Source organism: Serinus canaria, chromosome 15 (assembly GCF_022539315.1).
Source record: "Serinus canaria isolate serCan28SL12 chromosome 15, serCan2020, whole genome shotgun sequence".
Taxonomy (NCBI): domain Eukaryota; kingdom Metazoa; phylum Chordata; class Aves; order Passeriformes; family Fringillidae; genus Serinus; species Serinus canaria.
This window is the reverse complement of record NC_066329.1, coordinates 11,602,672-11,626,735: the sequence shown is the minus strand read 5'-3', so window position 1 is coordinate 11,626,735 and position 24,064 is coordinate 11,602,672. Positions and strand designations below refer to the sequence as shown.

Here is a 24,064-nt window from a genome sequence, read left to right as displayed (position 1 = left end):
AGAGCAAGTCCTATCTGTGGACTGGTGAATGCTCGGAGTACTCAGATTAACAATGTGCATAAATAGCAGAGAGCTGAAGGACCAAGTCCTCAGAATAACAATTGGGAGGAGATGACCCTGTGGAATATGTGATGAAGGAAACAGCTTTCCTTTGGTTGCTGGTCCCCCTGAGGGTGAGGGTGTGTTTCTGTTGAGGGACTTGCCATGAAGAATCGAGTTCAGCATCCAGAGGTAATGATCTCCTGAGTTCTGCTGATCCTGACAGGGTAGTTCTTTTGAAATGGTGCTGAGGGCATCTGCAACAGAAACAATGAATTTTCCTCTTACTGCAGCCCTCCTGTGTGTCTTCACCAGGTGCTCACATCACACTTTGTGTTCCCCTCTATCCCCGAGCTATAAAGAAGAAAACAAGAGGGCTGTTAACCTGTGTAGTGCTCCTCTGGAAATGGAGAGCTGCCTCTCCATCCTCACCAGGAGCAGAGAACAAAGCTGCACCTACATGATTTCCTGACAAAGGCTTCAAGTGCTTCCCAGCCCTTCAGAGGATAAAATCCTTGGAGCACAATGCTGTTGCTTATTTAATTACTGTTACTACCTAGTGTGTTTAGGGCAGCAGTTTAAGTGTAACTGGCATAAGGGATTTGCTGAACTCATTACTCGTTCTGCTTGTAACAATTTATGTATCTCCCTGGCCCTTCTTGGGGAAAATAATCCACTTAAAACATCTTGAAAGAAGGGCTAGAGAGAGCCTGCTGAGGCCAGGGTAATTCAAAGTATGTGGTGGCAATGTTGATGCTCATTTTCTGCTGGCTGTCTGGAGCTCCTGTTAGCATAAAAGATTTGATACACTGGTTTCAGTGCAGAATAAGCATCAAGTGCCCTTAGCTGTGTTTCCAGGAGGCAGCTGACACACGGACCTTATCTCTGTAACATTTCAGCAATGATAAGGCATCTGTAGCTCTTTCCATGACACAGTTTAGTAAATCCAGCAGCAGCCCTTTGCCTGACTCACAGAGAAGATGTGGAGCTGCTTTTTGAATTGGCTGCACAAAGTGGTGTGTGATGAGCACTCTAAAATTGGGTCATTTATCTGTTAAGTGTGAACTCTGATTTCAGTCTTGTTGGGCTCTGGCTGCTTGGGTTCAGTCTTCCTTGGTCATCCCTGCACAAGGATCTGCTTCACAGCAAGGACAGAGGCCAGGATGTGCCACTTTTTGGTTCTCCCTTTGCAGGTCTCTTGTGTAGGTAGTGGGAGAAAAGTGTTCCTGATGTGATCAGGGGCTCCTGATGTGCTCAGGGGCACCAGTGTTCCCAGTCAGGTTTGAATTTCGTTTTGCCAAGGAAATTCAAACCTGACTGGGAGCACTGGTGGCTCAACTTGGTCCTGGGCAGGTGGGGCTGTTCTCATGTGTGTGGTGATCACACTGCAGTAAAGATCAGTATCTCTTCGTGGTATTTCTGGGACTGTCACGAACTGGTGCAGCTCCATTATTAATGTTGACCTTTTCCCTGCCCGATGAGACATCCATCTGCAGCCTCCACTGCAGAGGCTCAGGAGAGCAGCATCCTGATACCTGCTGTCAAAACCAGTCTATTTTCCCCTCGTTATGAACCATCTCTTGTGATGTTTTCCACATGGCAGCCCCAAGTATGTAAAGACGTGTGTGTTTTCTGTGAACACAGCTGCTGCTCTTGACCCATCTGCCAGGAATTCTGCTCTTCAGACACAGCTTGCTTCCTCCTGGTGTCTGTCTCCCTGTTCCATCAGAAACAAACATTTTAACACAGCTTTGCTTAATGCAAAAGAATAACACACACTCCTTTTAAGGGCATGGTTCAGAGAATGAATGAATGCAAGGATGGGCTGAATCTCCTGTCAAATGGGTGGTTTCATTTGGACAGCTGTATAAAGTATTTGTTGCTGTGGAAAAACTCTTCTTCCACTGCATAAAAATTCCCTAAGCAAGTGTATCTGGGCAATGCCAAACCTGGTTAGTGTAGGGTGAAGCTTCTTGGGAGTCTCTGTCCTTCCTGCTCAAAAGAAAACTGAGTCCATGCTTCATCTTTAATTGAGTTGAGTTTTGCTCTGCTATATGAGCTTTCTCAGCAGCACAACCAATATTGGGACTGGACAAAAACCAGCAATTTGTTTTGCTATTATAAGGAGGGAACAAAGAAAAAAAGATTTTAAACCCCTCAAACACAAAACAAACATAAGAGCAAGCTGCTTTTAAAACACCTGCCTCTCACCTCTGCTAAAAAAGGGGGATGTAGCTGAATTACAGAGGGCCTGGATCATGCACTCAGGAGTCTTTCCACATCATGGTCATGGTGCTGCCAAGGGTGTGCTCATGAGATGTCCTCTGATCCAGTTAGAAGAGCTCTTCCAGGAACCATATCATTATAGAGTTGGAAATTCTGGAAACTGGGCAGATGCAGTAGTACAGGAGAGCTGCTGTGCTCTTCCCCTCTTTGTGCTAAAAATGTCTCTGGAATGAGCCCTGTCCTGCTCTGGCTCTGCTCCTGCTGGCTGGGCACAGCAGCCTCCAAAGGGCTCCTCTCCCCTCCTGGTGCCCTGGCTCTGGCTCCAGGCAGTGGCAAGGGCTCTGCAGAGCTGGACAGAGCCTCTGTCCTGCTGTGCTTCCCTTCCCTTCAGGACCACCTCACTGATGAAGTGATCAGTTTCACCATCACCTTTTTCACCATCAGGATGTGCCTCCTGATCTTTTCATCCCAGAGGTTAAATTTTTGATGTAAATGGGTCTGCTGTGGTCCATAGGTCACATTGCCTGTGCCTGGCTCTTAACCAGCAGAGCATCTGTTGGAGGTTGGGCTTTCTGCCTTACAGGATTTGATGGGAAATAGTGACAGCCACAGGAAGAAAATCAGCTGCAGCCTTTGAGCTCTCTTTTTTTGCTGTTAGCTGTTTTGGTTTGATTGTTTGTGTTTGCTTGTTTGTTTTACTGGACAAGTGTGTGCTCTTTTAAAAGAGGAGCATGTTTGAAACTGGAGTAGCAGCTTCTGAAATTCCTCCCGTGCTGCAGTGCCTCCTCTCAAGGACCAGGATGGGCAGTGACTCCACAGGAGCAGCCTTCATCCCTCAGAAGAGATTCCTCAGTGTGAGGTTTCTGCAGTATGATGTTGGATCTGTCCAGAAGACATCTGGGCCTTTTTATTGTAATCATGTTTGTGCATTCAGACCAATTTTGATGGTTATGAAGGTTCCAAAAAATCCCAGAGATCTTAATAAGCTAATTCAGTAACTGTTTGTGGCTTTTGTTGTTCCTCTTTGTTGTGAGGACAGAACTGGTTCTTGCTGATGAGTGCTGCATGAAAATTATATTATTAGTAATTACTGATAATTTCTTGTCTGGAAGCTTCAGGTTTGTGGGAGCACTTGAATTTGCTTCTGTATTCCCTCTGGCTTGGCTGTAGCATCTCACAGTACCTCAAGATACTTGAGCAGGTCCCTTTCCTCCATGGCACTTCTCACACCAGTTCTGGGTGGGAGAAGCAGTTCCCTCTCTGTCCTGATGTGGATTTTCTGTCCAGTCAGGGAATCATTGAGGTGCTGAGGCTTCCCCCAGGCAAAGGGAGCAGCTCCAGCCCTCGCTCATGAGGGATGTCAGTGCAGGGTGAGGGCTCAGGGATGAGGGGGAAGGCAAAGGACCAGAATGTGCTTCTGCATTTTCCCCTTAAAACTGTAATTTTATTTTAAATGTGCTGTGGTAACACTGTGGTTTCTGTCAGCTGGCAAAGTGAAGGATTAGTCATAGAGGTTTGTTTTGTTTTCTTCTAGGGAAGCTGGCAGAAAGGTAGAAAGAAAAAAATGTAGCATTAAACAAAAATCCCTGGAAAAACAACAACCCTAAACCAGCAGCTTTTCAAAGAAAATGACAGTATTGCTGTGTTTGCTCTTTATGGGGAGCATCACCTGCCTATGGTCTCTCAAGTCCTTCTTTTAGATTTAGATTAGGGATATTCCTGATTTTTGAGTTGTGCATGGAAACATGCATTGGAGGTAATTGTACCTGGCTTAGCTAAGGAAATAGAATAAATGTAAGTACTGCTTAATTCTCCAGTTTGAGAGTTACCTTTACTCCTTGTGCCAAATACTGAGTTTTTTCTTCAAAGATCATCATTGGAATAGAAACATTTTTATCCCTCTTTGAGCCTGAGATTAATAGAGAAGGACTTCTTAAAAGCTGTATCTTCTGTTTTGATTTGGTTTCCAACATCCTAATTACTTCTACTTCCAGCCATGCCTCTGTATCTGCTTTCCTTTCATCTTCCCGACTCTGATTGGGAGTAGCCTTAGAGCAGAAAAGAAAGAGCTCTTGGCTGTAGGTGAGATAAGCAGCGTTTGCAGAGGAGGAGGGCCCTGGCTGGCACCTTTCTCAGGACCTGCAGCCTGGGAACACTCGGGAATGCAGCTGGAGGTGGGGCAGCCACGAGGTCATCTCAGACAGCTCTGGCAAGGGCTGGTGATTTGAGATTTGCCTGGGAATAAATAGTAAGTAAATTCTGGGTATACTTGGAGAGGCAGTTCCTGCAGATGTTCCAAGCTTTTGTGAAAGGAGTAAGCAGGAAAAGCAGGGGGGCTTGCACCTTTTTTTTTTTTTTTTTTGTTGTTGTTGTTCCCTAAGCTGTACTAAGTTTATGCACATTTTCAACCTGTTTGTTTTGGATACCCAGCTATTCTTAACAAACACCTGATTCCTTAATGCTTGGAGATGCTGCTGGGGTGGAGGCTCTGGGCTATAAATCTATGGCTCCTGTGTCCAGGTAACAATGTGGCAGCAACTTTGATTCCTCATGCCAGCATCTCTTCATGACTTTTTGCTCAGGAAGGTCAGTAAAGCTAAAGAGCAAATAACTTGTTTCCTAAGCAATGGAAGGTTCATAAGCAGGTTGAGTTTATATTTGTAGCTTTGTTTTGAATGTTGTTGTTATTGGCTAAAGAAATGCTTGTGCTCTTCTGGTGCTCTGTGAACTCAGCTGCTGTGGTGCCCTTCAGTGCCTCTGGATTCAGAGTGGGAGGAATGCTTGTTATTTTGTGTGATGGAAAGGCCTGGCTGTTCTCAGACTCTGAGATGTGTAAAACCTTCAAACGCCAAAATATCAGCCGGGTGGTGCTGCTAAACTTTTCCTTTTTACCAGATAAGTGATGGGAGATTTACTCTGATTTGTAAAATAATAATTTCTCACTGGTTACTTCATGTAAACACTGATGGGGTTTTTTATGAATTGATTCTCTTGCTGCCCCCTCCTCCCCCTGGGGAGAGATCTTTAGCAGCACATGGAAAATGTGACTGACCCACAAAGGTCAGATTCAGTCTACCCTTCTGCTTTTCTTATCCTGCTTGTCAGACAGCACAACTTACTTGCTTTATCTCCTGTCCAGATCTGGGGTTTTTTTTCTGTATATCTCATTTTTTTTGTATGTGTGAATTTTAAATAGAATTTCTATAAAATATGGTGGCAGTAGAGCTGTCTTCTGAACGTAATTCACTGTGCTTTATGGCTTCTGCTGATCTTTTTTTGGTTTCTTGCTATGGATGATATTGATTGGTGTACAGAGTTTTTATGCAGCTGAAGGGAAAGGTTATGCTATTACAGATTATATATATATTTAAATATTCTCTTACAGTAATAGACACATACAGGCAGTGCTTACCAAAACTCATTATTAAGTAGCTGTAAAACCTCTAACAAGATAAACTGTTTAATGTATTGACTGGTTAGTGTCTTTAGCCCTGCCTTTGATGGCTTGGTAGGTAGAGTATATATTTAGAAACTAATTCCAGAAAAAAAAAACCATCTGTCAGACTAAAATATTTCTCAAGACCCGAAAAAACAATCCTGGTTTTTATTTTTCTTAAGAAGAAAATCATGTGCTCTGCATGAAAGATGCTGGTAAAGCTTTAGGGAAAAAAACAGGGACAATGGGTTCATAACATCCCAGGCATCCTAGGAGAGGGAGATTCACATGGCATTCCTGCTGGGATGGAGAACTTGGATGAGCAGAAGAGTGTTGGTGTCCAGATTCACTTCCAAATCTCCTGGATTTGGGGTTGGCTTTTATTTCTGGCTTTGGTGGTAGAGCTCAGGGATGTGCAGTCAATTGAGCTTAGCACCAGGCACGCTGTGGATGTTATTCCTCTGTCTGGAAGGGGTTTGGATGCATCAGGCATCTCAGGGGATGATTCAGTTTGTAACAACCAACCTCCTTCCATGCATGTTTGTGCCTCTCCTGGTGGAGCTGCCTTGCTTCTGCCAAGCATTGGAATATGCCTGGTTTTCCTGAACATGAGCAGAGCACCCTGAGCGATTTAAAAGCCATTGCTAAGCATTCCTGTCTTTTTCTTCCCTTTTCTTCTTTTTCCCTTTTTTGATATCATACAAAACCACTTGTCTGGAGTAGGGAAGTGTGTTTAAACATTTAAACTTCAGGGTTTTGGGTTTGTTTTTTTTTTCTGAAAGTGGCCAGTTAGCTCATTAGCTGAACTTGTGTGTTCTTGGTAGTAATACTGGGGTTTTTTCATGGATTTTTTTTTTTTTTCCCATAGGGATGTGTATATGACTGAAAGAATCAGTTGCTTCTCTTGCACATCCCAGTATTTATTTGCTTAACTGGTTCTGCTAATGAGGAAAATGTGCATTCTGAAAGGCTTTACATACACTAAGGAAAAGCTGAGCAAGTTCCTTTATTTGTAGTGACACTTAACTGCAAGAACTGGCCCATAAGTAACAGGGGAAAAGTTGCTTCTAATACCCAACAGCTTTGTCCTCTGAAATACCACTACTGGGAATGTGTGGTTATTCCCATCAGGCAGCCTGAGGGATCTGAAAAAAAGCTTTATTGGCATCAGTTATGTGGTACCTGTGTTAGCCCTGAGTGCCTGAGCTGCTGGAGAGCTGAGGAGGAACTTGCACATGCAGATTTTTTTTCACCAGAATTACAGATTTCACCATGTGTGTTTTATCTTGTCAGTTTTTTGAGGCTTTTCTCTTTTCCCTCCGTGGTTTCTATGGGAATGTCACGAGTTTGGGTGGTGTGTGTAACTCTCCCAACTGCAGCACAGTCTGTCTCTGTATTGCTTAACTTTTGGGGGGTTTTTTGTGCTCATTTTGTGATGCAGGACAGGAGCAGAGGATGTTTGACATTTAACTGGGGGTGCCAATTACAGGGATGGCAGTCACAGATGATTTCTCCATCCTCTGGAGGTGAAATAATTAAGTCAAAAAGCACAAACCAGTGTTTCCATGCAAGCTTGAGGATAGACCTTTACCATCCCCAGCCTGCTGGGGTGTGATGCAAGCTGGGAGCCATCCCAGAGCTGGAAAGTTGGTTTGGGGAATGAAGGAGAAGAGAGATTTCTCTGGCTGACCCCAAGAAGGGCACTATTGAGTGGAAGGTTTGTCTCTACCACCTTCTTCAGAGGAACTGGTATGTGCTAAAATGTCTGAGGGAACTGGGAGTGTTCCTAGCCCTGGGCACAGCACTCCATGCATTTAAAAATAAAAACTGCTGACATTTCTTTCAGCTGTCCTTAGTGTGAATCAAAGCACTCTGGTTTCCAGTATTTCTCAGCACTGACAACACCAGGCTGGGCAGCAGAGATATTTTAGCCCTGCACAGAGGATGAGTGGTGTCTTAGGGAGGAAAATGAGGCACCTCGTGTTCCGGCAAATGAGCAATTTACTGTTCGCTGAAGAAAGGCTGGTGCTGCCTGGCGGGGGGGTCTGTGTTGTGCAAGGCTTTTGATGTGGAAATGCTGTCACTCACCTGCGAGCTGAAGAGCTGGAAGAGGGTTGTACTTGCTGGTAACTTCGTGCTCATTTGCTGCTCTGGCTCAGGGAGCTTCTTCCAAAGACTGTTCAGTGCAGATTGTGTGAGTGTCTTTGGGTGAAGAACCGAACTGCAAAGGTATAAAGGAATTTAGTTAAATAATCCCCTTCCCCTTTTAGAATGTGATAGCTTAACTTCGGTCTAGGGCACCCCAAACCCTAAACAAGGGCTTCAGGTGGGATTTTGGAGACAGTTTCCTTTGCTGATTTCTCTGGTTTTAAAACCTGTTTACGCTCCATGGCTTTCTGCCTGGGTGCTCCCCTTGCCCTTGGTCTGGCAGCATTTGATCCCCTTTGTCCTTGTCCTGGGATCACCCCTTGTGCTGCACCCAGACCATGTTGGTTTGAATGGGGAGAGTGGAGGAGCCTCTCCCAGGAGGGTTTTTGGAGCCAGTCACAGGAACACTCTTAGGGAACATTACTGGAGCTGTGGATAGCCCTGGAGGTATTAATGCAGGCTTTTACCACATCACCTTAGCAAACCATTTTCTCCAATAAATGTGACAAGCTGACATGGGGCTTCCAGAGGAGTTAGTCCCTGAGTCCTGGAGGAGCTCAGCACTGGGAAGTGTTAGGGAGGCTGACACTGCTGTCTTGGAAATCTTGGAGGTGATTGCTGGGGAGAGGAATATGAGAAAATTGCTTCCTTCTCCTTCAGATGTGTGCAATTTGTAACTGTTTGGCTAATCTGATTATCTCATCTTGCCTGGGATGACAAATGGAACAGATAGCTGTGCTCTGCTCAGTTGGGTCCTTTTGTGCTAAAGGAGCACATGACCTTATTTTGAAAGAGTAAACTCCTGCAGGAATAAATATTGTAAAGAGAAAAAGGCTGCTTTCTCAACTTTCCCTTGTGACAGGCTTCAGAAACTTGTCCATTATTCTGTAAAACAGTGCAGTTATAATCTGTCTGTCAGCATGGAACTGGAAAATATTTTCAGCTCAAAATAACCTCCACAAAGAAAATAGCTTCCATGTGATCCCCTATTCAGAGGAAAGCTACTGGACTTCAGTCCTAAATAAAGATTCCAACCAACTTTGGTGCTTTAAAGAGCAGTAGTGGTTGTCCTGAATTTGACTTTACCAAGTCCACTCTCCTGAACAGCCCTTTGCTTTGGTCAAGTCAACAGAGCGAGTTTCACATTGGCTTCTCTTTGTTGCTGATGCTTTCAGTTGCTTTGAGAGTGGCTTCAGTAGTGTGAAATGCAAGGAAAATTTTCCAAAATGTAATTATGGAGCCATCACTTAGTTGGCAAGTCATTTTCAAAGCTTGCCATTGTCCTTTTGTCCTCTTTAGCATCGCTGGGAAAAAATGCATTGACCTGTGCTCGAGAAGGCAGTGATTTGCTTGGTTTTTGATACAGTCAGACCTATTTATTTTGTCAGCAGGAGATGCTGCTAATGTATTTAGCAGTAAATCATCCTGAAGCCAGGGCTCTGAACAGCTCTTGCTCGTGTTCTTTCTCCTGATGGGGCTGTGGGGATGTTGTGCTGAATGTGCAGAAGAGAATGGCCATTCTTCTTTCTCTTCTAATTTCAGAGATCGCCAGGGATCAACTGCATTGCATTTTTAGAAGCAACAATTCTGGTTAGTTTGGAGCTTGGAAATTTTCTCTCCCATTAGCTAATTAGGACTATTATACTCTATTGTCATTATTGTCACTTGGTATTTTTGAGACTCAAGGGTGAAAAGTGACTGTATAAAATGAAACTCATCAACGAGGCTCCCTGAGCCTATTGTGAGTCACCCTCGCTGATTCTAGTGACAAAAATAAATCTATTACAACTGTTGACTCCTGCAAGCCCTGCAGTTACTCACTGCAGGAGCTGGAGCTGGTTTGTGCCTTGGGAAGAGCCACTGTCACCAACCCATGGCCAGGGAGGCTTCTCACCCACGAGTGGCTCCTGTCAGCCAGGCTCTTTTCTCTCCACCTCTAGCCTAGGATAAGTTGTTAAGCTTTTACTACCTCTTAGATGGTTTTGCTCTTTATCAATTTTATTAAAAATGCTGAAGATGAATAGTGCTGTCCTGAGGAAGGAGGGGCAGCTGGTTCTTGGCAAAAGCTTGTGTTTTAGTGGGAGAACAGAGAGGATGAGGTCCTGGATTTACATAATCATTGATACTTTTTTTTTAAACTAGAAACATGAATTGCACACCTGAGCAGCTGAGATAATCTTCTGGCAGTGGTCTGTGTAATTAAAAAAATTGTTAGCAGCTTCTCACTAAAAGTATGGATTGTTAGTGCTGCCATTGCTTATGCTTTGCTTTTCTTCCTTGTAATTGTCGTGACTGGTATTTTTGGGGCAGCTTTGCAGCTTGTCTATTTTCTCCCAAGTTGGCTAAAAATGCTGGTCTCACGTGACATGATAAATATTCTCTTGGAAACTAATGCTGTATATATCCTGAACTTCCTATTCTGATGTCTGGATTCACTCCTGAAAGTTGCAGGAGCTGGAGGAAAAGTGTCCATTTTTACTGAAGCCCTGGCATGGGGCTGTTAATGGTCTTAAGAATAGCTTGAATGGTCTCTGCAGATAAATCTTAGACTGGAATGTTTGTGTTTGCTTTAGCTTTTGGGTGGTATTAGCCTTAGCTGTAACCTCTTTCAGTTTCTGTTATCTTTTAATAAGGGCTTCTAGAGCTCTGATGCTGCAGTGAAATCCATGCAGAATCTGGCTGTGGCTGCAGCAGTGAGGCTGACACAGAGCACGGGGCTGCTGCTGTGCTGCTCTGGTGTGCAGCTTCTCCACTCAGGGCTCCAACTTTCCACTGGAATCACAGGGCTCCTCTGGTTGATTTATTGAGCTGTAGGCTGCCCTTACTGGAGCTTAACTGTGTCTCCTTCTGTGTCTCCAGGACACCTGGGTGCACATCTCTCAGAGGTGTTGAGAACTGCACGTTGCTGGTGCCCAGCCCCAGGACTTGGCCCTGCTGTCCCTGTCTGAGCTCCCACCTGCTTCTGGGCAGGGCTGTGGAGCCTCAGCACTCCCAGGAGGAGGCATCTGCTTTTGTGTTACACCTGATGACAATGCTTAACCCAAAAACTCAAGGTTGCAGTGGGAACCTTTTGGCAGAATTACTGTATGTTCTCTTTTCAGTGACACACTCCAATTGCAAGCAGGCTGTGAGGTGCTGGTGGGTAATCCTTGGGTGGAAAAGGTTTCATTTGTGAGCTCTTCCAGACAAGGTCCAGCTCATGGATGAGCCTTTGCTGTGCATTTGGGCAGCGTTGTTTAGGTTGATCCCAAGGTTTCCTACCTGGCTCTTGCAGGAGTTGAGTGTGCTGTCGCTACTGGCATTGCTGGGAATGCTGCTCCCAAATACCCTCTGGAACCTGTGAAAGACCAAGGCCCTGTTTGTGTTATTGATTTCTGGACTTTGCTGTCATTCAGGAATTTTGCTTACTGACAGAAGGAAAATAAAAGCAAATCTGCAGAAGAGCAGAAATGGAATTTTTAGGCTAATGAAGCTGTATTTTGTCTGACAAATGGGTGGCTAATCTGCTGGAGAAGGGGGAGGGCTTACTTTTAATGAGAAGTTATTACATGTTGAACAGCTGTTAAATTGCTGTATTAATAAAGTGGACAATCCTCTCTAGCTTGTCTCCTTAAAGTATTCTTTTAATTGAGAACTCCCTTTGATCCATTCTTTTAAAAATTAATTAACATTTTGAAAAACATTTCTTTGACTGTGGTGGCCTGGTTCAGATTAAATTGGGGTTATGTCATGACTGCTGCCTTATGTACTTTAGCTGTAATTTATGGACTCAGTGGATAACTCTAACTTTGTGAATAAGAGCTTAACACTTCTAAGAACAAGACTAATGGGCTGATTTTTTTGGTCGCAGTTCTTTGAATTGGCAGCAAACAGAAGAATAGAAATGAGATGAGAAAACAGGGTCCAGTGCCTGGAGTGAGAACTTTGGTATTATTTTCAGTTCAGCTCCTGATTGTTTTGACTGTGAGCCAGCATTTGTAGTGAATTTTGGACTGAACTATCCCAACTTTCATGTCCCTCAGATATTGCATTTCTTGTAGACTGCAGGCAGCTTTTTTTTTTGCACAGACTAGTTGTCTTTCGTGCTATGTTGTGATCAAGCTGGAATTTTGAAGTCCTTTGGCTCCTCTGTTGCTCTTCATGGATATCCCAAACCCTCCAGCTTTGGTGGTTTTGACTTCCCACCTGCCAGTTCTGGGGTTTTTGAGAGGCTGTCCCTCAGGAGCAGCAGACACGTGTGCTCCAGATGTGGCTGTCTAAGAAAGCCCAGCTCCTGAATCAGGTCACTGTTTACAAAGCAGATTTATGTCAGATATAAATACAGCTGTAATGCCCTTTAGCAAAGGGCATGTGGGGCTGTGCAGTGCTCCTGCAATCCGAGAGCTGACAGAGCTGGGTCAGCCAGCATGGAGAAATTCCCAAGGTGTGAAACAACTGGCCAGGCCATGGCAGGAGCTGGGACAGGGAACTGCAGCACTCGGTCTGAGCCATCCCTGAAATCTGAACTGAGGGGGTTGGACACTTTCTGCTCTGTGCTTTGCTTCCTCAGCTGCTGTCAGCCTGGAACAAGGTTTCCATCCAATGGTGCATCTCATGAAAAGGAAAATTTTGTGCCTGAACCCTGAGTAAGCTTGCTTTTGTTACTGTCTTGTAAGTGACACTTCAAAAAAACACCCCCGAAACAGTTTGGAATTTGTTGGGGAGCAAAGGAAAAGTTCATTTGAATGAGCCTTGAGGGGGTCACAAAACAGATTTTGTTAATTTTGTTTTAATTTACATTAAATTGTTTTCTTTTGAGCCACATGCACAGTGTGACACCTTGTTGCAGGACACCCTGAACAAGGTGTCACTGAATTTGTGAAGCTGAATTTGTAGTTGGAGGAGGTGGTTGAAATCCCATTTAATTTGAGGAATAAAACCACACATGAGTTCTCAAGGAACAGGAGAATTCTACCCTTGGGAAAGCTCTCTGCCTGCTTTGTCAGGCTGAAACCACAATATGTGCTCTATGGCTGTTAAATACTTTGATACATCCAGAAATTTTCTGTAGAAAAGGGAATTGTTTCCTGGAGAGAATTCTGAGTGAAGCCAGAATTTTGGCTTTCTGAAACCAGTGGGAAGGGCTGTGGGAGGGGTTCAGCAAAATGGGTCAGAATTAAAGGCCAAAGGATTTGCTTCAAAGTTTTGTCTTGTGGATTTGACAGCTGAAATGTGAGTTTGGTTTGTGATGCCCAAGATATTAATGCAAAAATTGAGTTCAGAGCACCACTTAATTACATCTGAGAATATTTTCCCCAGCAAGGATTATTTGCATGGGGTTTTGGGGATAGTGTTGGGAGTGAGGGTTTGAGCATCTTTTGATCTTGAGTAGTTTCTTTCCTTGTCATTTGTGGAAACAGGAGGTCTGTAGCCCTTCTGGAAGAGGGAGGGTGGGTGTTTGGTTCTGGCCATGCTGGTCTGAGTGTCACAGGCTGCTTGGGCAGCTCTGCCGGTCTTCATTCAAGTTACTGCATCTACCAAGATTTCAACAAAACAGAAAAGTTCTTGAAGCTCCCATGTGTTTTCCAGCAGGAAAAAGGCTTGTCTGGGGGTGGCAGGAGTTGGGGTGAGATGTGTGCTGAGAACCCCTGGGCTCTTGGGGAAATTTGATATTTTCAAGAATCGTTTTATTTTCTGCAGAAATTGCTGATATCTTGAAAGGCAGTCGGTAAGAAGAAAAAAAAAATCTTCACATTTTTTTCTTGCAGAATTGTGCCAATTATCAGGGAAATTGAATTTGCTTGAGCTACTCCACTCCCTCCTCTCTTTATAAAAAATTATTTTGTGGAAAAAGTTGGATCCAATATTGAATCTGCCCTGTCACTGATTCTCTCTTGGATATTGGACCAGATAATTTTTCTCCCTATGTCTCAATTTCCTTGCAAATGAAGGATAATGATGGTTGTCCCTGAAGCCAGGGCAGAACTTTAATGTATCCCTTAAGCCCTGGGAGCACAGCTGGGCCCCAGCCAGGCACTCCTGCTCCTGTGGCTCTGCTCTGGCTGGGTGACTCAGAGAATGTTGTTTCCTCTTTTCTTGCCACTACCTGCATTTGTCTCCTTAGGTACCACTCCTGTCCTTGGCTTGGGTGAATTCAAGTTTTTTTTTTTTTAAGTCCAGGATTCAGTTTCCAATTTCGGCTCTATTTTAGTGTGTCCTTTAGGTTGTATTTTTAATGGAGTGGACAGAGTGGGGAAGGAGTATGTTGGATTTTCCTGGAGGGTGTGAGAGTTGGGGATGTGGGTAACACCTGGCAGTAGCCCTGGGGTCTCTGCTGCCTGAACTGACCATTGCATCCTGGTTTGGAATCATGTGCAGAGGTCCTGGGTGTTGTGGAGGTGCAGCTGGTGTTTCAGGGCAGCAGCTGGATCTGGGGCAAAGCCAAGGCTCTGGTGCCATCAGCAGAGATGAACCTGGAGCTGCCTGTCCTCAAGCTGGGACTGTCCAAGTGACTGACAAAGCTTTGTCCTTCTTTAGACTGCTCAAAGAGAGTGAGGGACAGAAATGACCCAGCAATTTGTTACCCAGACTAAAGAAGAAACAGAACTGGTCTGGCACTTTTGCCAGCTGAGACAGTGGAGGCCAAAGTGCTCAGCTGGAAACACCCTGGAAGCCTCTAAATGGTGTGGGTGGTATTTAGAGGCTGGGTGTTCCATGTTGTGGTTAGCATTAAGGATGATTAGCAAAAGCAGTAAGATGTGATGCTTTAAAAATGCACCATCACTCCATATGTGGGATGTGGAATGGTAGAAGGGAACAAAAGCCACCAGCCCAAAATGTGCTGACTAGTGAACTGAAAGTGGGTATTGATTAGCTGTGCACTTTCATTACCCTGCTGCAGCCCGAGAGCAGCAAGCGATTCGTTTTTCTTTATTAAAAAAAAAAAAGAAACAAAAACTTTCAAAGGCACTTATAAAATATTTAGTGTAATTATTTCCAAGATCAAAACTCCAAAGAAATTACCCAGCCTCAAAAACCTTGTTAATCTGTTGGTGTTATGGATGAAAGACGCAACAGAGATATTAAACATTTACTGCTCTTGTGCAAAATGGCCCTGTACTTTCCACCTCAATTGCACCATTATTCATCAGCCTTCACTGCTGTGTCTGTCTTGCTCCCCATGAAAGAATTTTAGGTGTCATTACAAGTTTCTTCTGATGGAGTGGGACTTATTTTCTTTATCCCCATTTTGCCTTTAGGCAAGGCAAGTCTCAGCCTAATGAAACCAGTGTGAAGTATGACAGTGCTCGAACACTGCCTTTGCAATGGTACAATGTTTTCCTCCATGAAATAGTCTTTTTAAACCAGCTTTGAATGCTCATTTCCTGTTCCACATGATATTTGCATAAGTGAGGGAATAAAATGTTTTTTTCCATCAGGACTGTAACTACTGAAAAAGTGAAGTAGCTGTTGATGACCCTTTTCAGTTTGAATGGGGAGTTACTGAGGAAGCAATCCACAGTCTGTCCAATGTTGACTCAAATCCCAAAATTGCATTTTTGGTCTCAAAAGCAGGTTTAGTGGATCTGCAAGTGTTTGGAGATAAAAATTCAAATTAACATTGAGAAATAGCCTGAAATGGGCTGTCAGTTGGAAAAGATGAGCATAAAGACCCATGAATAAATAAGCTATAAAATGAGGAATGAGTGCTGTGGTTGCCATTGCAGGGGAGGTGGGATATGGCTGTAATGGGTTTGGGACTGAGTGGATTTCAAGTGCCTTGTGCAGCAGGGTAGGAACAAGAGTCACAGGAAATACATAAAGCTTTGGACTTCAGCTTCCCTGCTTTCAATTTCTTACTTTCATGCTTAGTGACTGGTAAGATGAAAGAGAAGGAGTTTTCATGACTTTCTGCTCTGATGTTTTAATAGAAAACTGTGATTTCCAGTGCAGCTACTGATGGAGAGAAAGAGAACAGGGGTGGTGTGGACATGGACATTAAGAGCCTGGATGGATTTGTGGCTGGGATTTTACTACTTATACAAGTGAAGCCTTGACCAGCTGGTAGGAGCTGCACCAAGCTCCCTTGTGTTCCCTCTCCTGATTTCTGTCAGGAAGAGGGATTGTAGCACCTGGAGCTGTAAAGTGTAAATGCAATAACTTCCCAGGGAGGCTACCTGGGAAATTAGATATGCTTATTTTGTTTTTAAACTTGGTCTGTCTCCCATCTCCCTGCCACTGCTGCCCACAGTGTGCAAGCTTCTGCCTGCCAGTGGCCTTCAGACTAATGGATGTGCCACCAACCAAAGAAAAATCCTGTCCATGCTGTTTGCCTGTAGCATTCCATAGATTTTTCTTTACAGTAGTTTAATGAGCTGCCAGCAATTTTCAGTCTGTTTTCAGCCAGCACACTCTACTTGCCACACTGTCAGTGCTGCTTTTATTTTTGTTTCCCAGTGTGTGTATATATATATGTTTGTCTGTATATATGTGTCTATATATATTGCACATCTATATTTATGTATTTGTGTGTGTAATATTGGCCTGTTTTCAGTGGATAATTCTGAGTCTTGGACTAAGAGCAACCCCATTAAAAGCAGGATCTGCCCAGTTCCTTTAACTCACCAGGCTCTGCAACCTGGCCACAGGACACTGGGGTTTGTGGCTGCTCTCCTCATGCAGACTGCTTGGAAACGTTTAAACTTTAATGTCAGCGTTCTTTTTAATATTCATCTTTATCCCCAGTATCAGCAAAAGGATTAGAGGCTGGTTTGTCTTTCCCTCTGAACTCATCTGTGGCTCAAGTGTGCTTATTAGATCTTTTAATGGCTTCTTTATTAGTTCATTATTGCATAACCTCCAGGCACGGCAGGGCTTGAAATGTTAATTTTCCAGCCAAAGTTCAGCTGATGGACTTCACCTGATCCCCCCGGAGTCCCTGTGTGCATGGGGAGGGCTGGCTGGCCTTGCACCACACCATCACTTACACAGCAGAAGGAAGGGAGTCAGTTTTTCCTCTCCCAGATGCTGAAGGAGTAATAGGACTGGAAAGTACAAAAAACCAGCACAATATCTGACAATGCTTAAGCAGAAAAGGTGGTGGGTGATGTGCACGCTTTGCTGTGGTGTTACTTTCCCCCCTCCCCTTCTCCTCACGTTGCTTCAAGCCAGTATTTGGCTGCCCAGTGAACTATAACAAGATTTAATAGCTCCAGTGTCACTATATTGCGTTTGGACTGCTTCCATCCTTCAGTTGTAATAAACGTCTACTTCACAATGAGCTCCTAAATTCTATAAGTGACGTCAAATTGTATCTAATAATGGCAAAAAGATCAAGTACTGCAAATGCAACTTGCTCACCGTGTCTTACCAAGCAGTGTTTGTCCTCAGCCCCTCGCTGTGCTGCTGCCTTCCAGGGCTCTGGAGCTTGCCCTGCCCCTGGGAAAGGCTGGTTGCCACAAATGCTTGTGTTTGCCTTGTCCCCTGGCTGTGCTGCAGGCAGTGGCCAGCCCCACGGGGAGCTCCAGCTGCTGCAGCACTGGAAGGAACTGCTGCAGTTGTGCCATGTGGGCTCTTGATCATTAGCTGCTGATTAACTGTGGGATGGGATCTAAGCTCCGTCATGAAACTGGGATATCCAAACATCTGCATGGCAGTTTTTCTCTCTGAAGATGTGACAGATGAGATGGGGGATTAGGATGAACGACCCTGCTGAGAGTCACACACTGACACAGTGGCCTTGGAGCTGAGAGTGTGTGAACTGTGCACTTTTAAGGAGCTTTAACTTTTGATCAGTTTTTTCTTTTTTTCCCCAGGCCTGATGAGTTTTTAAATCTGCTTAGCTGTCAGTGAGCAGGTACAACCCACACTATGAAAACTGAAAACTGCTGATTTTCAAAGGCTCGTTCTCTCTCTTCAGTTTAGTGCACATGTGTGTATGAGAGAGAGACAGTTTTGAGAGTAGGGATGAGTGGTTTGTGGCCACAAAGCTACTAAATAGAAATGTTGAGGCTTTTTAACCTTCCAGTGTAGATATGGTTTGAAACAGTCCCACTGGAGAGATCACTTTGGTGGGGTTGGGCGAGGAGGGGAGAGAAGGGAATGGTAAAATACGAGCACTCATTATTCATCTCATTGGAAAAGCCTCGTTAATTGTGTTTGCCCCTGACCTTTACAGAGCAGTGATCAGTCATGAGAGATTCACAGTGACACACTCCAGCCTAGAGTGTGCTGAGCGCTCACAAACCAAGAAGTTCCTCTCTGTCCTGTCTTCTTCTCATGGAGCCAGCAGTGGGATGTGGGCAGGACAAATGCCAGGCTGTGCAGGTCCCTGTGGTGGATCTTGGGCTGTGTGTGCCACAGAGGGTTGGGCAGGCAAGGCTGGCGAGTGAGGGCTGAGCAAGGCTTGACAACCAGGCTCTGTAGATACTTGTGGAAAGGTTCTGAGAGGCAGGGACACTGTTGACAAGCAGGATCTGAGTGACAGGGAATGGTCTTTGCAGCAATGCCACTCTGGACAGATAAAGCTGAGCAAGACTGCTCTGGGCCAGGAGGGAAATTGCTGCATTAATCAAGGTGTGAGCACTGAGGCTGCCTTTGAAAACTGCTGACTTGGACCCTGGGATTCTGTTTCCCATTTATGCTGCAGCTTCTAAAGGCATAAAAAAATCCCAGCACAGTAAGGATGCAGTGCTTCCAGTCATGGGGGAGAGTGCTGTGTCCTCCTCCAGGGAGCTCTGCAGGAGAGGGAAGGTGGCTGGGCTGCTAAGCCTGGTGTTGCTTCCAAAGTCCAAATGTTTGATCCACTTGGGATCAGTGCTGACATCTCTTTGATATTGCTTTCTTCAAGGAAGCATCTTCTTGGGGGATAAAGGTGATGTAGAGAGCCTAAGGAGGGTCTTTAGGGAGGTAGGTGAGGTCTTCAGGTAATGCCTTCGCTCATCCTTTTGCTGTTACAGGTTTGGCTTGGTTTTCTTACAGTTGTTTCTGTTAATTATCTTAAATTTCTTGGTGATGTGAAAATATTGCAGGGAAAAAATGTTCAACAGCTGAGTCAAGAATATCAATCCTTGGCTCATGAGTGTGCTCTTTCATAGAGGAGACTTTTCTCAGCTTCTACAGAGAGCACAGCCCTGAGCAGGCAGTGGGTGATCAGAACCTGAGACCTGGGGCTGGGACCTGCTTCTGCTACCAGCTGCTGTGTGAGCCTCCATGATGGGTTTTCCTTTTAACTTTATAATGGCATAAAATGAACCTCCTTTGTGAGGCTGGAGAAAGCTCATTATAGTTGCTCTCTGTCATGTCTGTTGGAAGAGGAATGCAGCAGCCATGGCCTGAGGTAGGTTCCTGCTGCTGGGGCGTTGCTCACTGCAACCCTGAAAAGCCTCTGCTCAGCAGCATGAGTGTGGAAAAAGTGAGCAGGTCAAAATTTGTCATTGAGGTGACAGCTGGGAAGAGTCATAGCAGCTCTTTTGTAGCCTGAACCCACAGCGTGAATGGTTCTGCTACCCTGAACCCCTCGAGGAGCTGGGATTTCTGCTGTCACACTCAGTTTCCATCTCCTCAGGGCTAGCCTGGGAAGCCTGGCTGGGATTTGGACTCCAGCATTTCAGCAGCACAGTTTAACCACTCCTCACACACTGAACTTACTCCTTAATTACGAGCTGTCAGTTGTTATCAGCCCTTTGCTACCTCCCTTAGTACCAGGGAGGCTGCCCAGACACTCCTGAAGTGAACCAAGTTCATGGGTCAAATGGAGAGATTCTTCTGGGTCTCTCAGTCTGTTCAGCTTCTGCAGATCCAGATAATCCTCCCCTGATTTTAAAGCACGGGCACTTTTTTTAGGGAGTTTGTTGTTGTGAGGGAGACTGTTAAAATTGGAAGTAAAAGCAGCAGGCTGTGCATGAGCCTTTAGACAGCCTGGAGCAATGGCTCAGAGGTGGACCTGACTCATCTCAGCAGGATATTGACTCTGCAGCATAATTATGATGCTTTGAGAACCTGATTTTAAAATAATTGAGGTATAAAATTATGCGCCTGGCTCTCCCAGTTACTACAGCTCAGGGTATAAATTGAATAAGGGGCTGTACAAATGTGCCACTTGGCTGGAGCAGCAACAGCAGCCAGTCTGGAAATGTCCTGCGTCACTGTGCTTGCCTCTTGCTGGGAAGCCAGCTGCAGGCTGAGGTTTGCAAACAGCATCTGGATCTTCCAGTTGTGCAGCCACAGGAGTTTGGCAAATCCATGGAAAGTCCAGCTTGGTGTAGCCAAAATCCAGTGGTGAAACCCTGGCTGTTTGCTAATCCCAGCACGTGGAGCAGCTCCAACACCTCTGGCTGCTTCCAGCAATGGGCTGGGTGCAGATGAGTGCCATGGACTCAGCTGGGGTTTGGATATCCCTTTTCCAGAGCTGTGTGGTGGCTCCCCTGCTTCCAGGAGAGCTTTTTCCTCTCTCCCATAATTTCTGCAGACAAACTTCTGTGTTTTGTTGAGACAATACAATGAGCGGTATATTTGATTCTCAATGAAATCCCAGGATTTGGAAGGTGGCCACTGTCCTCAGTGAATTGTCTGAAAAAGCCATTTTGTCACTTCTGTCCCACCTGGGATGGTGTTCCCCCTGATCTGATATTGGTGAAATCCCATGTTTTTATTTCATGGTTTGATACCTGGGCTCCACTGCTCTTGCAAGGATAAGAACAGATTCGTTTCAACTCAAAGACAACCCAAGCTGCAAACGTACTTCAATAATTTACCTTTTTTTTTTACAGGTCTGGCTAAAAAACAGGCAGACAAATCAGGTTTGTTCTCTTTGTGCCTCCTCCAGTGTCAGGCTGCAGATCCCAGGTGCCTTTCCCTTGGTTTGAAGTTAGGATTTGGTCCATGGTGTTGCCCAGTGTGTTTCCAGGGTTGTTTTCTGCCCAGCTCTCGGGGCTGGTTGCAGTAGCTGGAGTGGATCACTTGCAATGGGCACATAATCAGGGTCTGCTGCTGTCTGCAGTCCTGTGGGCTGAGCCCAAATGCTGCCTTTTAATCACTGACCACAGGGAAGGAGAAACCTGGAGGGTTCATGCTGAACCCTCAGCTCCCATAAAAGCTGAGCCGGAAGCTGGAGCAGGAGCCAGTGCTGTGACCAGACAGGCTCCACATGCCAAGGCTGCTGCTCTGCCTGCTTGGGACCAAATGCTGGGATTTTTAGTCTGTAATAAAATAAGCCCTCTTGTGTTCTCTGTATTTTTACCTGACTGGCACTTCATTATAAACACCTTTTTTCCATGTTGGTACTGGTTTCTTGCCATTTTACTGCTTTTTAGGTTCCATTTTTTGTTTTATTAATCTCTTCCAATCAATAGAAATATCCCGTTTTTAGCAAGTAGAAGGGCAGAGGTGACTGATGTCATCATGAGGGAGCAGAATCACTTTCAGAGCATTTGGGGAACAAGGGGAGAAGCTTTTAAATCTAATTTTCAAAGCTCTCTAAAGCACAACAAACTGCTCAAGATGTGTAGCTGAGTCTCCCACTGCCATTAGCTCCAAGAGTTGGGATCCTGGAATTGCACCATTTCAGATCTGGTCCTTGAGATCCATCCTCTGATGGTAACTGTTGTTCCTTGCCATGACACTAATTAAAAACCACTTAATGAGATTATCTTCACCTGTTCTGGAGGATTAGTTTGATGGAGGAAATCCTGGATGTGTGTGGATGCACACACTTCCGTGCAGAGCTCGGCAGTGTAGGGAAGCAGAGTTTTCCCAGAATTATTCTCTACAGGCTTTGCCATAGCAGAGACTTCTTTATCCTCCCCTCCACGGGCACAGATTGCTCTGACAGCAATAAAATGCTGCAGAGAATTGAATTTAGAAATAAATTGTTTAGATGATGCAGCAGCAGACGGATCACTATTCCAGAAGAGTCGGTCCTGGGTGGATTTGCTTTGGTGCCAGATTGGAAATGTGGCAGTCACAGGGAGGTGAGGTGGGGGCACTGTGGCATGGGGCTGGGTGTCCCCTGGGCAGTGTCCCTGCATGTGCTCAGCACTGGGGCAGCTCTGGCAGAGCTGTCACAGTAAACCTGGGCTATAAACACTGAATGTTGTCCCTGGTTGCTCTGTGACCATGGGCATGTGCTTGAGCCTCTCTAAACCTCGTAAAAGGTTGGTGAAGTGTTGTGCAAACACCGACTGGCACTAAGGGCTGTTGATAGCGGTGTGGTTTCCTGATTCCCATGTCGTGGTTTAATCCACAAGATAAATTGGTTGGGTTTGTTCTGTTGGTTGTTTTCACCAGTCACAGGGCTTGGGGCTGGTTTGGCTCCAGCAGCTCTCTCTGAACATGTTCAATAAGCAGGCACAGCAGAAAGGTGGATTTTGGTGACAAGAAGGAGCCAAGTGAATGATTTGTGTGCTGTGAGAGCCATCACCAGATCCTGCCCAGGCTGATTTGGCTAATAATTGCTTCTTGTATCCTCTTCTCCTCACCAGTCATCCTTTTATTTTCCCCTTCCTTACATAAAGTTATTGTCTTTATCCACGGTCCATCGGGGCTATTAAAGGTATTTGAAAAGTTCCTGCTTTGACCTGTGGTGTAGTAAATGCTGTATTCTCTGAATTCTTAACTAGTAATTCTGTTACAGTGCCTTGAGGTGGGGTACGATGGGATTTTTTCTCTGTTGCAGTTTGATCTCTGACTGTATTCTCATGCAGTGGGAGTGTAAAAATGAGCCTGACATTGACAGAAGTGACAGGAGGATCTTGCCAGCAGACTGTTTTGGAGGTGCAAAAAGAAAGGGTCCTACCAAGACTATAATTCAGAATAAAGCAGGGAAGAAAAGTACATTTCTGCTGTCTTTATTCTTAGAATCCAAAGGTCTTTCTTCATCAGATTGTTACTGAGGGCTGGGGAAGTTGAATAATTGCCTTTTCTTGCTGCTAAATGAATTTGAGAGGATAAAACCTGATGCTTTTGAGAGGATGCAAGGTGTGTTGCTGACACTGGAGACTGTGGGCAGCAGCAGATCTGCCTATTCATTTGGAGCTTTTGTCACATCTTTTCTGTGGAGATGCTGTTGAATATGAAAGTCTGATTGATACTATGGCAAAGGTCAGGAGAGTAATAGCTTTGATGGTATCCCCTGAAGCAAATCAAAATTCTTCTGAAAGATTCTGTTCAATTTGATATCAAAGGTCTGGTAGCACTCCAGGGATTCTTCTCTCTGCTATTATGCTTATAGCTATTACAAAAACTAATGTTTGCCTGTTGTTGTTTGTTTTAGTTTTTTTTTTTCCTAAATAGGATGTTCTGCCATAAGAATGGAAAATAACCACTTCTCTCTTTCCTCCCCCCTCCTTTCTGTCTGTTTCAGGGATCCTCGATGCATTTCCTTGCCATTATTTAAGGAGCCTTTACTAAAAGCTTTTGGCTTGTGTTTCTGAGCAGACAAGAGATTTTTGTATCCAAAATGCTCATAAAGGAATATCGCATTCCTCTCCCGATGAGCGTGGAAGAATATCGCATCGCCCAGCTCTACATGATCCAGGTCAGGAACATGTTGCTCCCTGCAGGCTCTGGGGGCTCTCTGGGGGCTGGGCCACAATTCCTGAGGGACTGGAAGTTTTAAATTTGGGGTTTGCTTATAAAGGAGTAGTGGAGAAAGTAACACAAACGTCAATTTCTGATTTGCTTCCTCTTCTGCTTAAATTGGAGAACCTCTGTCGGACCTGGGGGGGAAACAAGAACCTGTTCCTAAAGCACTCAGCCCAAGTGTGTGGGTACCTACTGCAAGGGACCAAGCTGTAGGGCAAGAACAGCCACTGCTTCCTTGCTGGGTGGTGCTTACTGGTAGTGCCAATTCCAGTTGCAAACCAAATTCTGTTCTTTTCTTGGGAAGCAACAGTCTAATATAAACTTGAGAGGGTAACCAAAGGCATCATTTGGAATTAAGGGAGAGAAAAAAAAATGTAATATATCTGTGCTCATATACTACAATGAAACAGATACTAATCAGTTTAGGCATAAAATGTAGATTATTTTTAATAGGCTTCTGAGTACTGATGGGAATTTTTGCAGAATTCCCTGTCTGCAGTAAAGCAGTTAATTAAAATGTTGGGTTTTTGTAACTGAAGTCCTCCGTGCCCATATTCTCCCAGTGTTTGAAATCCAACCAGGAGCAGTTATGAAGGGAAATGAAACTGAAGTGTTATTTCATTGTCCCACACTTTAAATAAAATGTAATTTTGT

General features: G+C 44.7%; 1 protein-coding gene across 11 annotated transcripts in view; it reads left to right on the top strand.

Annotated features, from left to right (window-relative positions):
• PITPNM2 (phosphatidylinositol transfer protein membrane associated 2) overlaps nucleotides 1-24,064 on the top strand; it is a 125,276-nt gene that overhangs the window by 38,913 nt on the left and 62,299 nt on the right. For all 11 annotated transcript variants that reach the window (XM_050980759.1, XM_050980764.1, XM_050980763.1 and 8 more), the window contains one exon: nucleotides 23,190-23,363. In XM_050980759.1, the coding sequence (XP_050836716.1) occupies nucleotides 23,286-23,363 (78 nt within the window). In that variant the 5' untranslated portion in view covers nucleotides 23,190-23,285. The remainder of the gene's footprint in view (nucleotides 1-23,189; nucleotides 23,364-24,064) is intronic.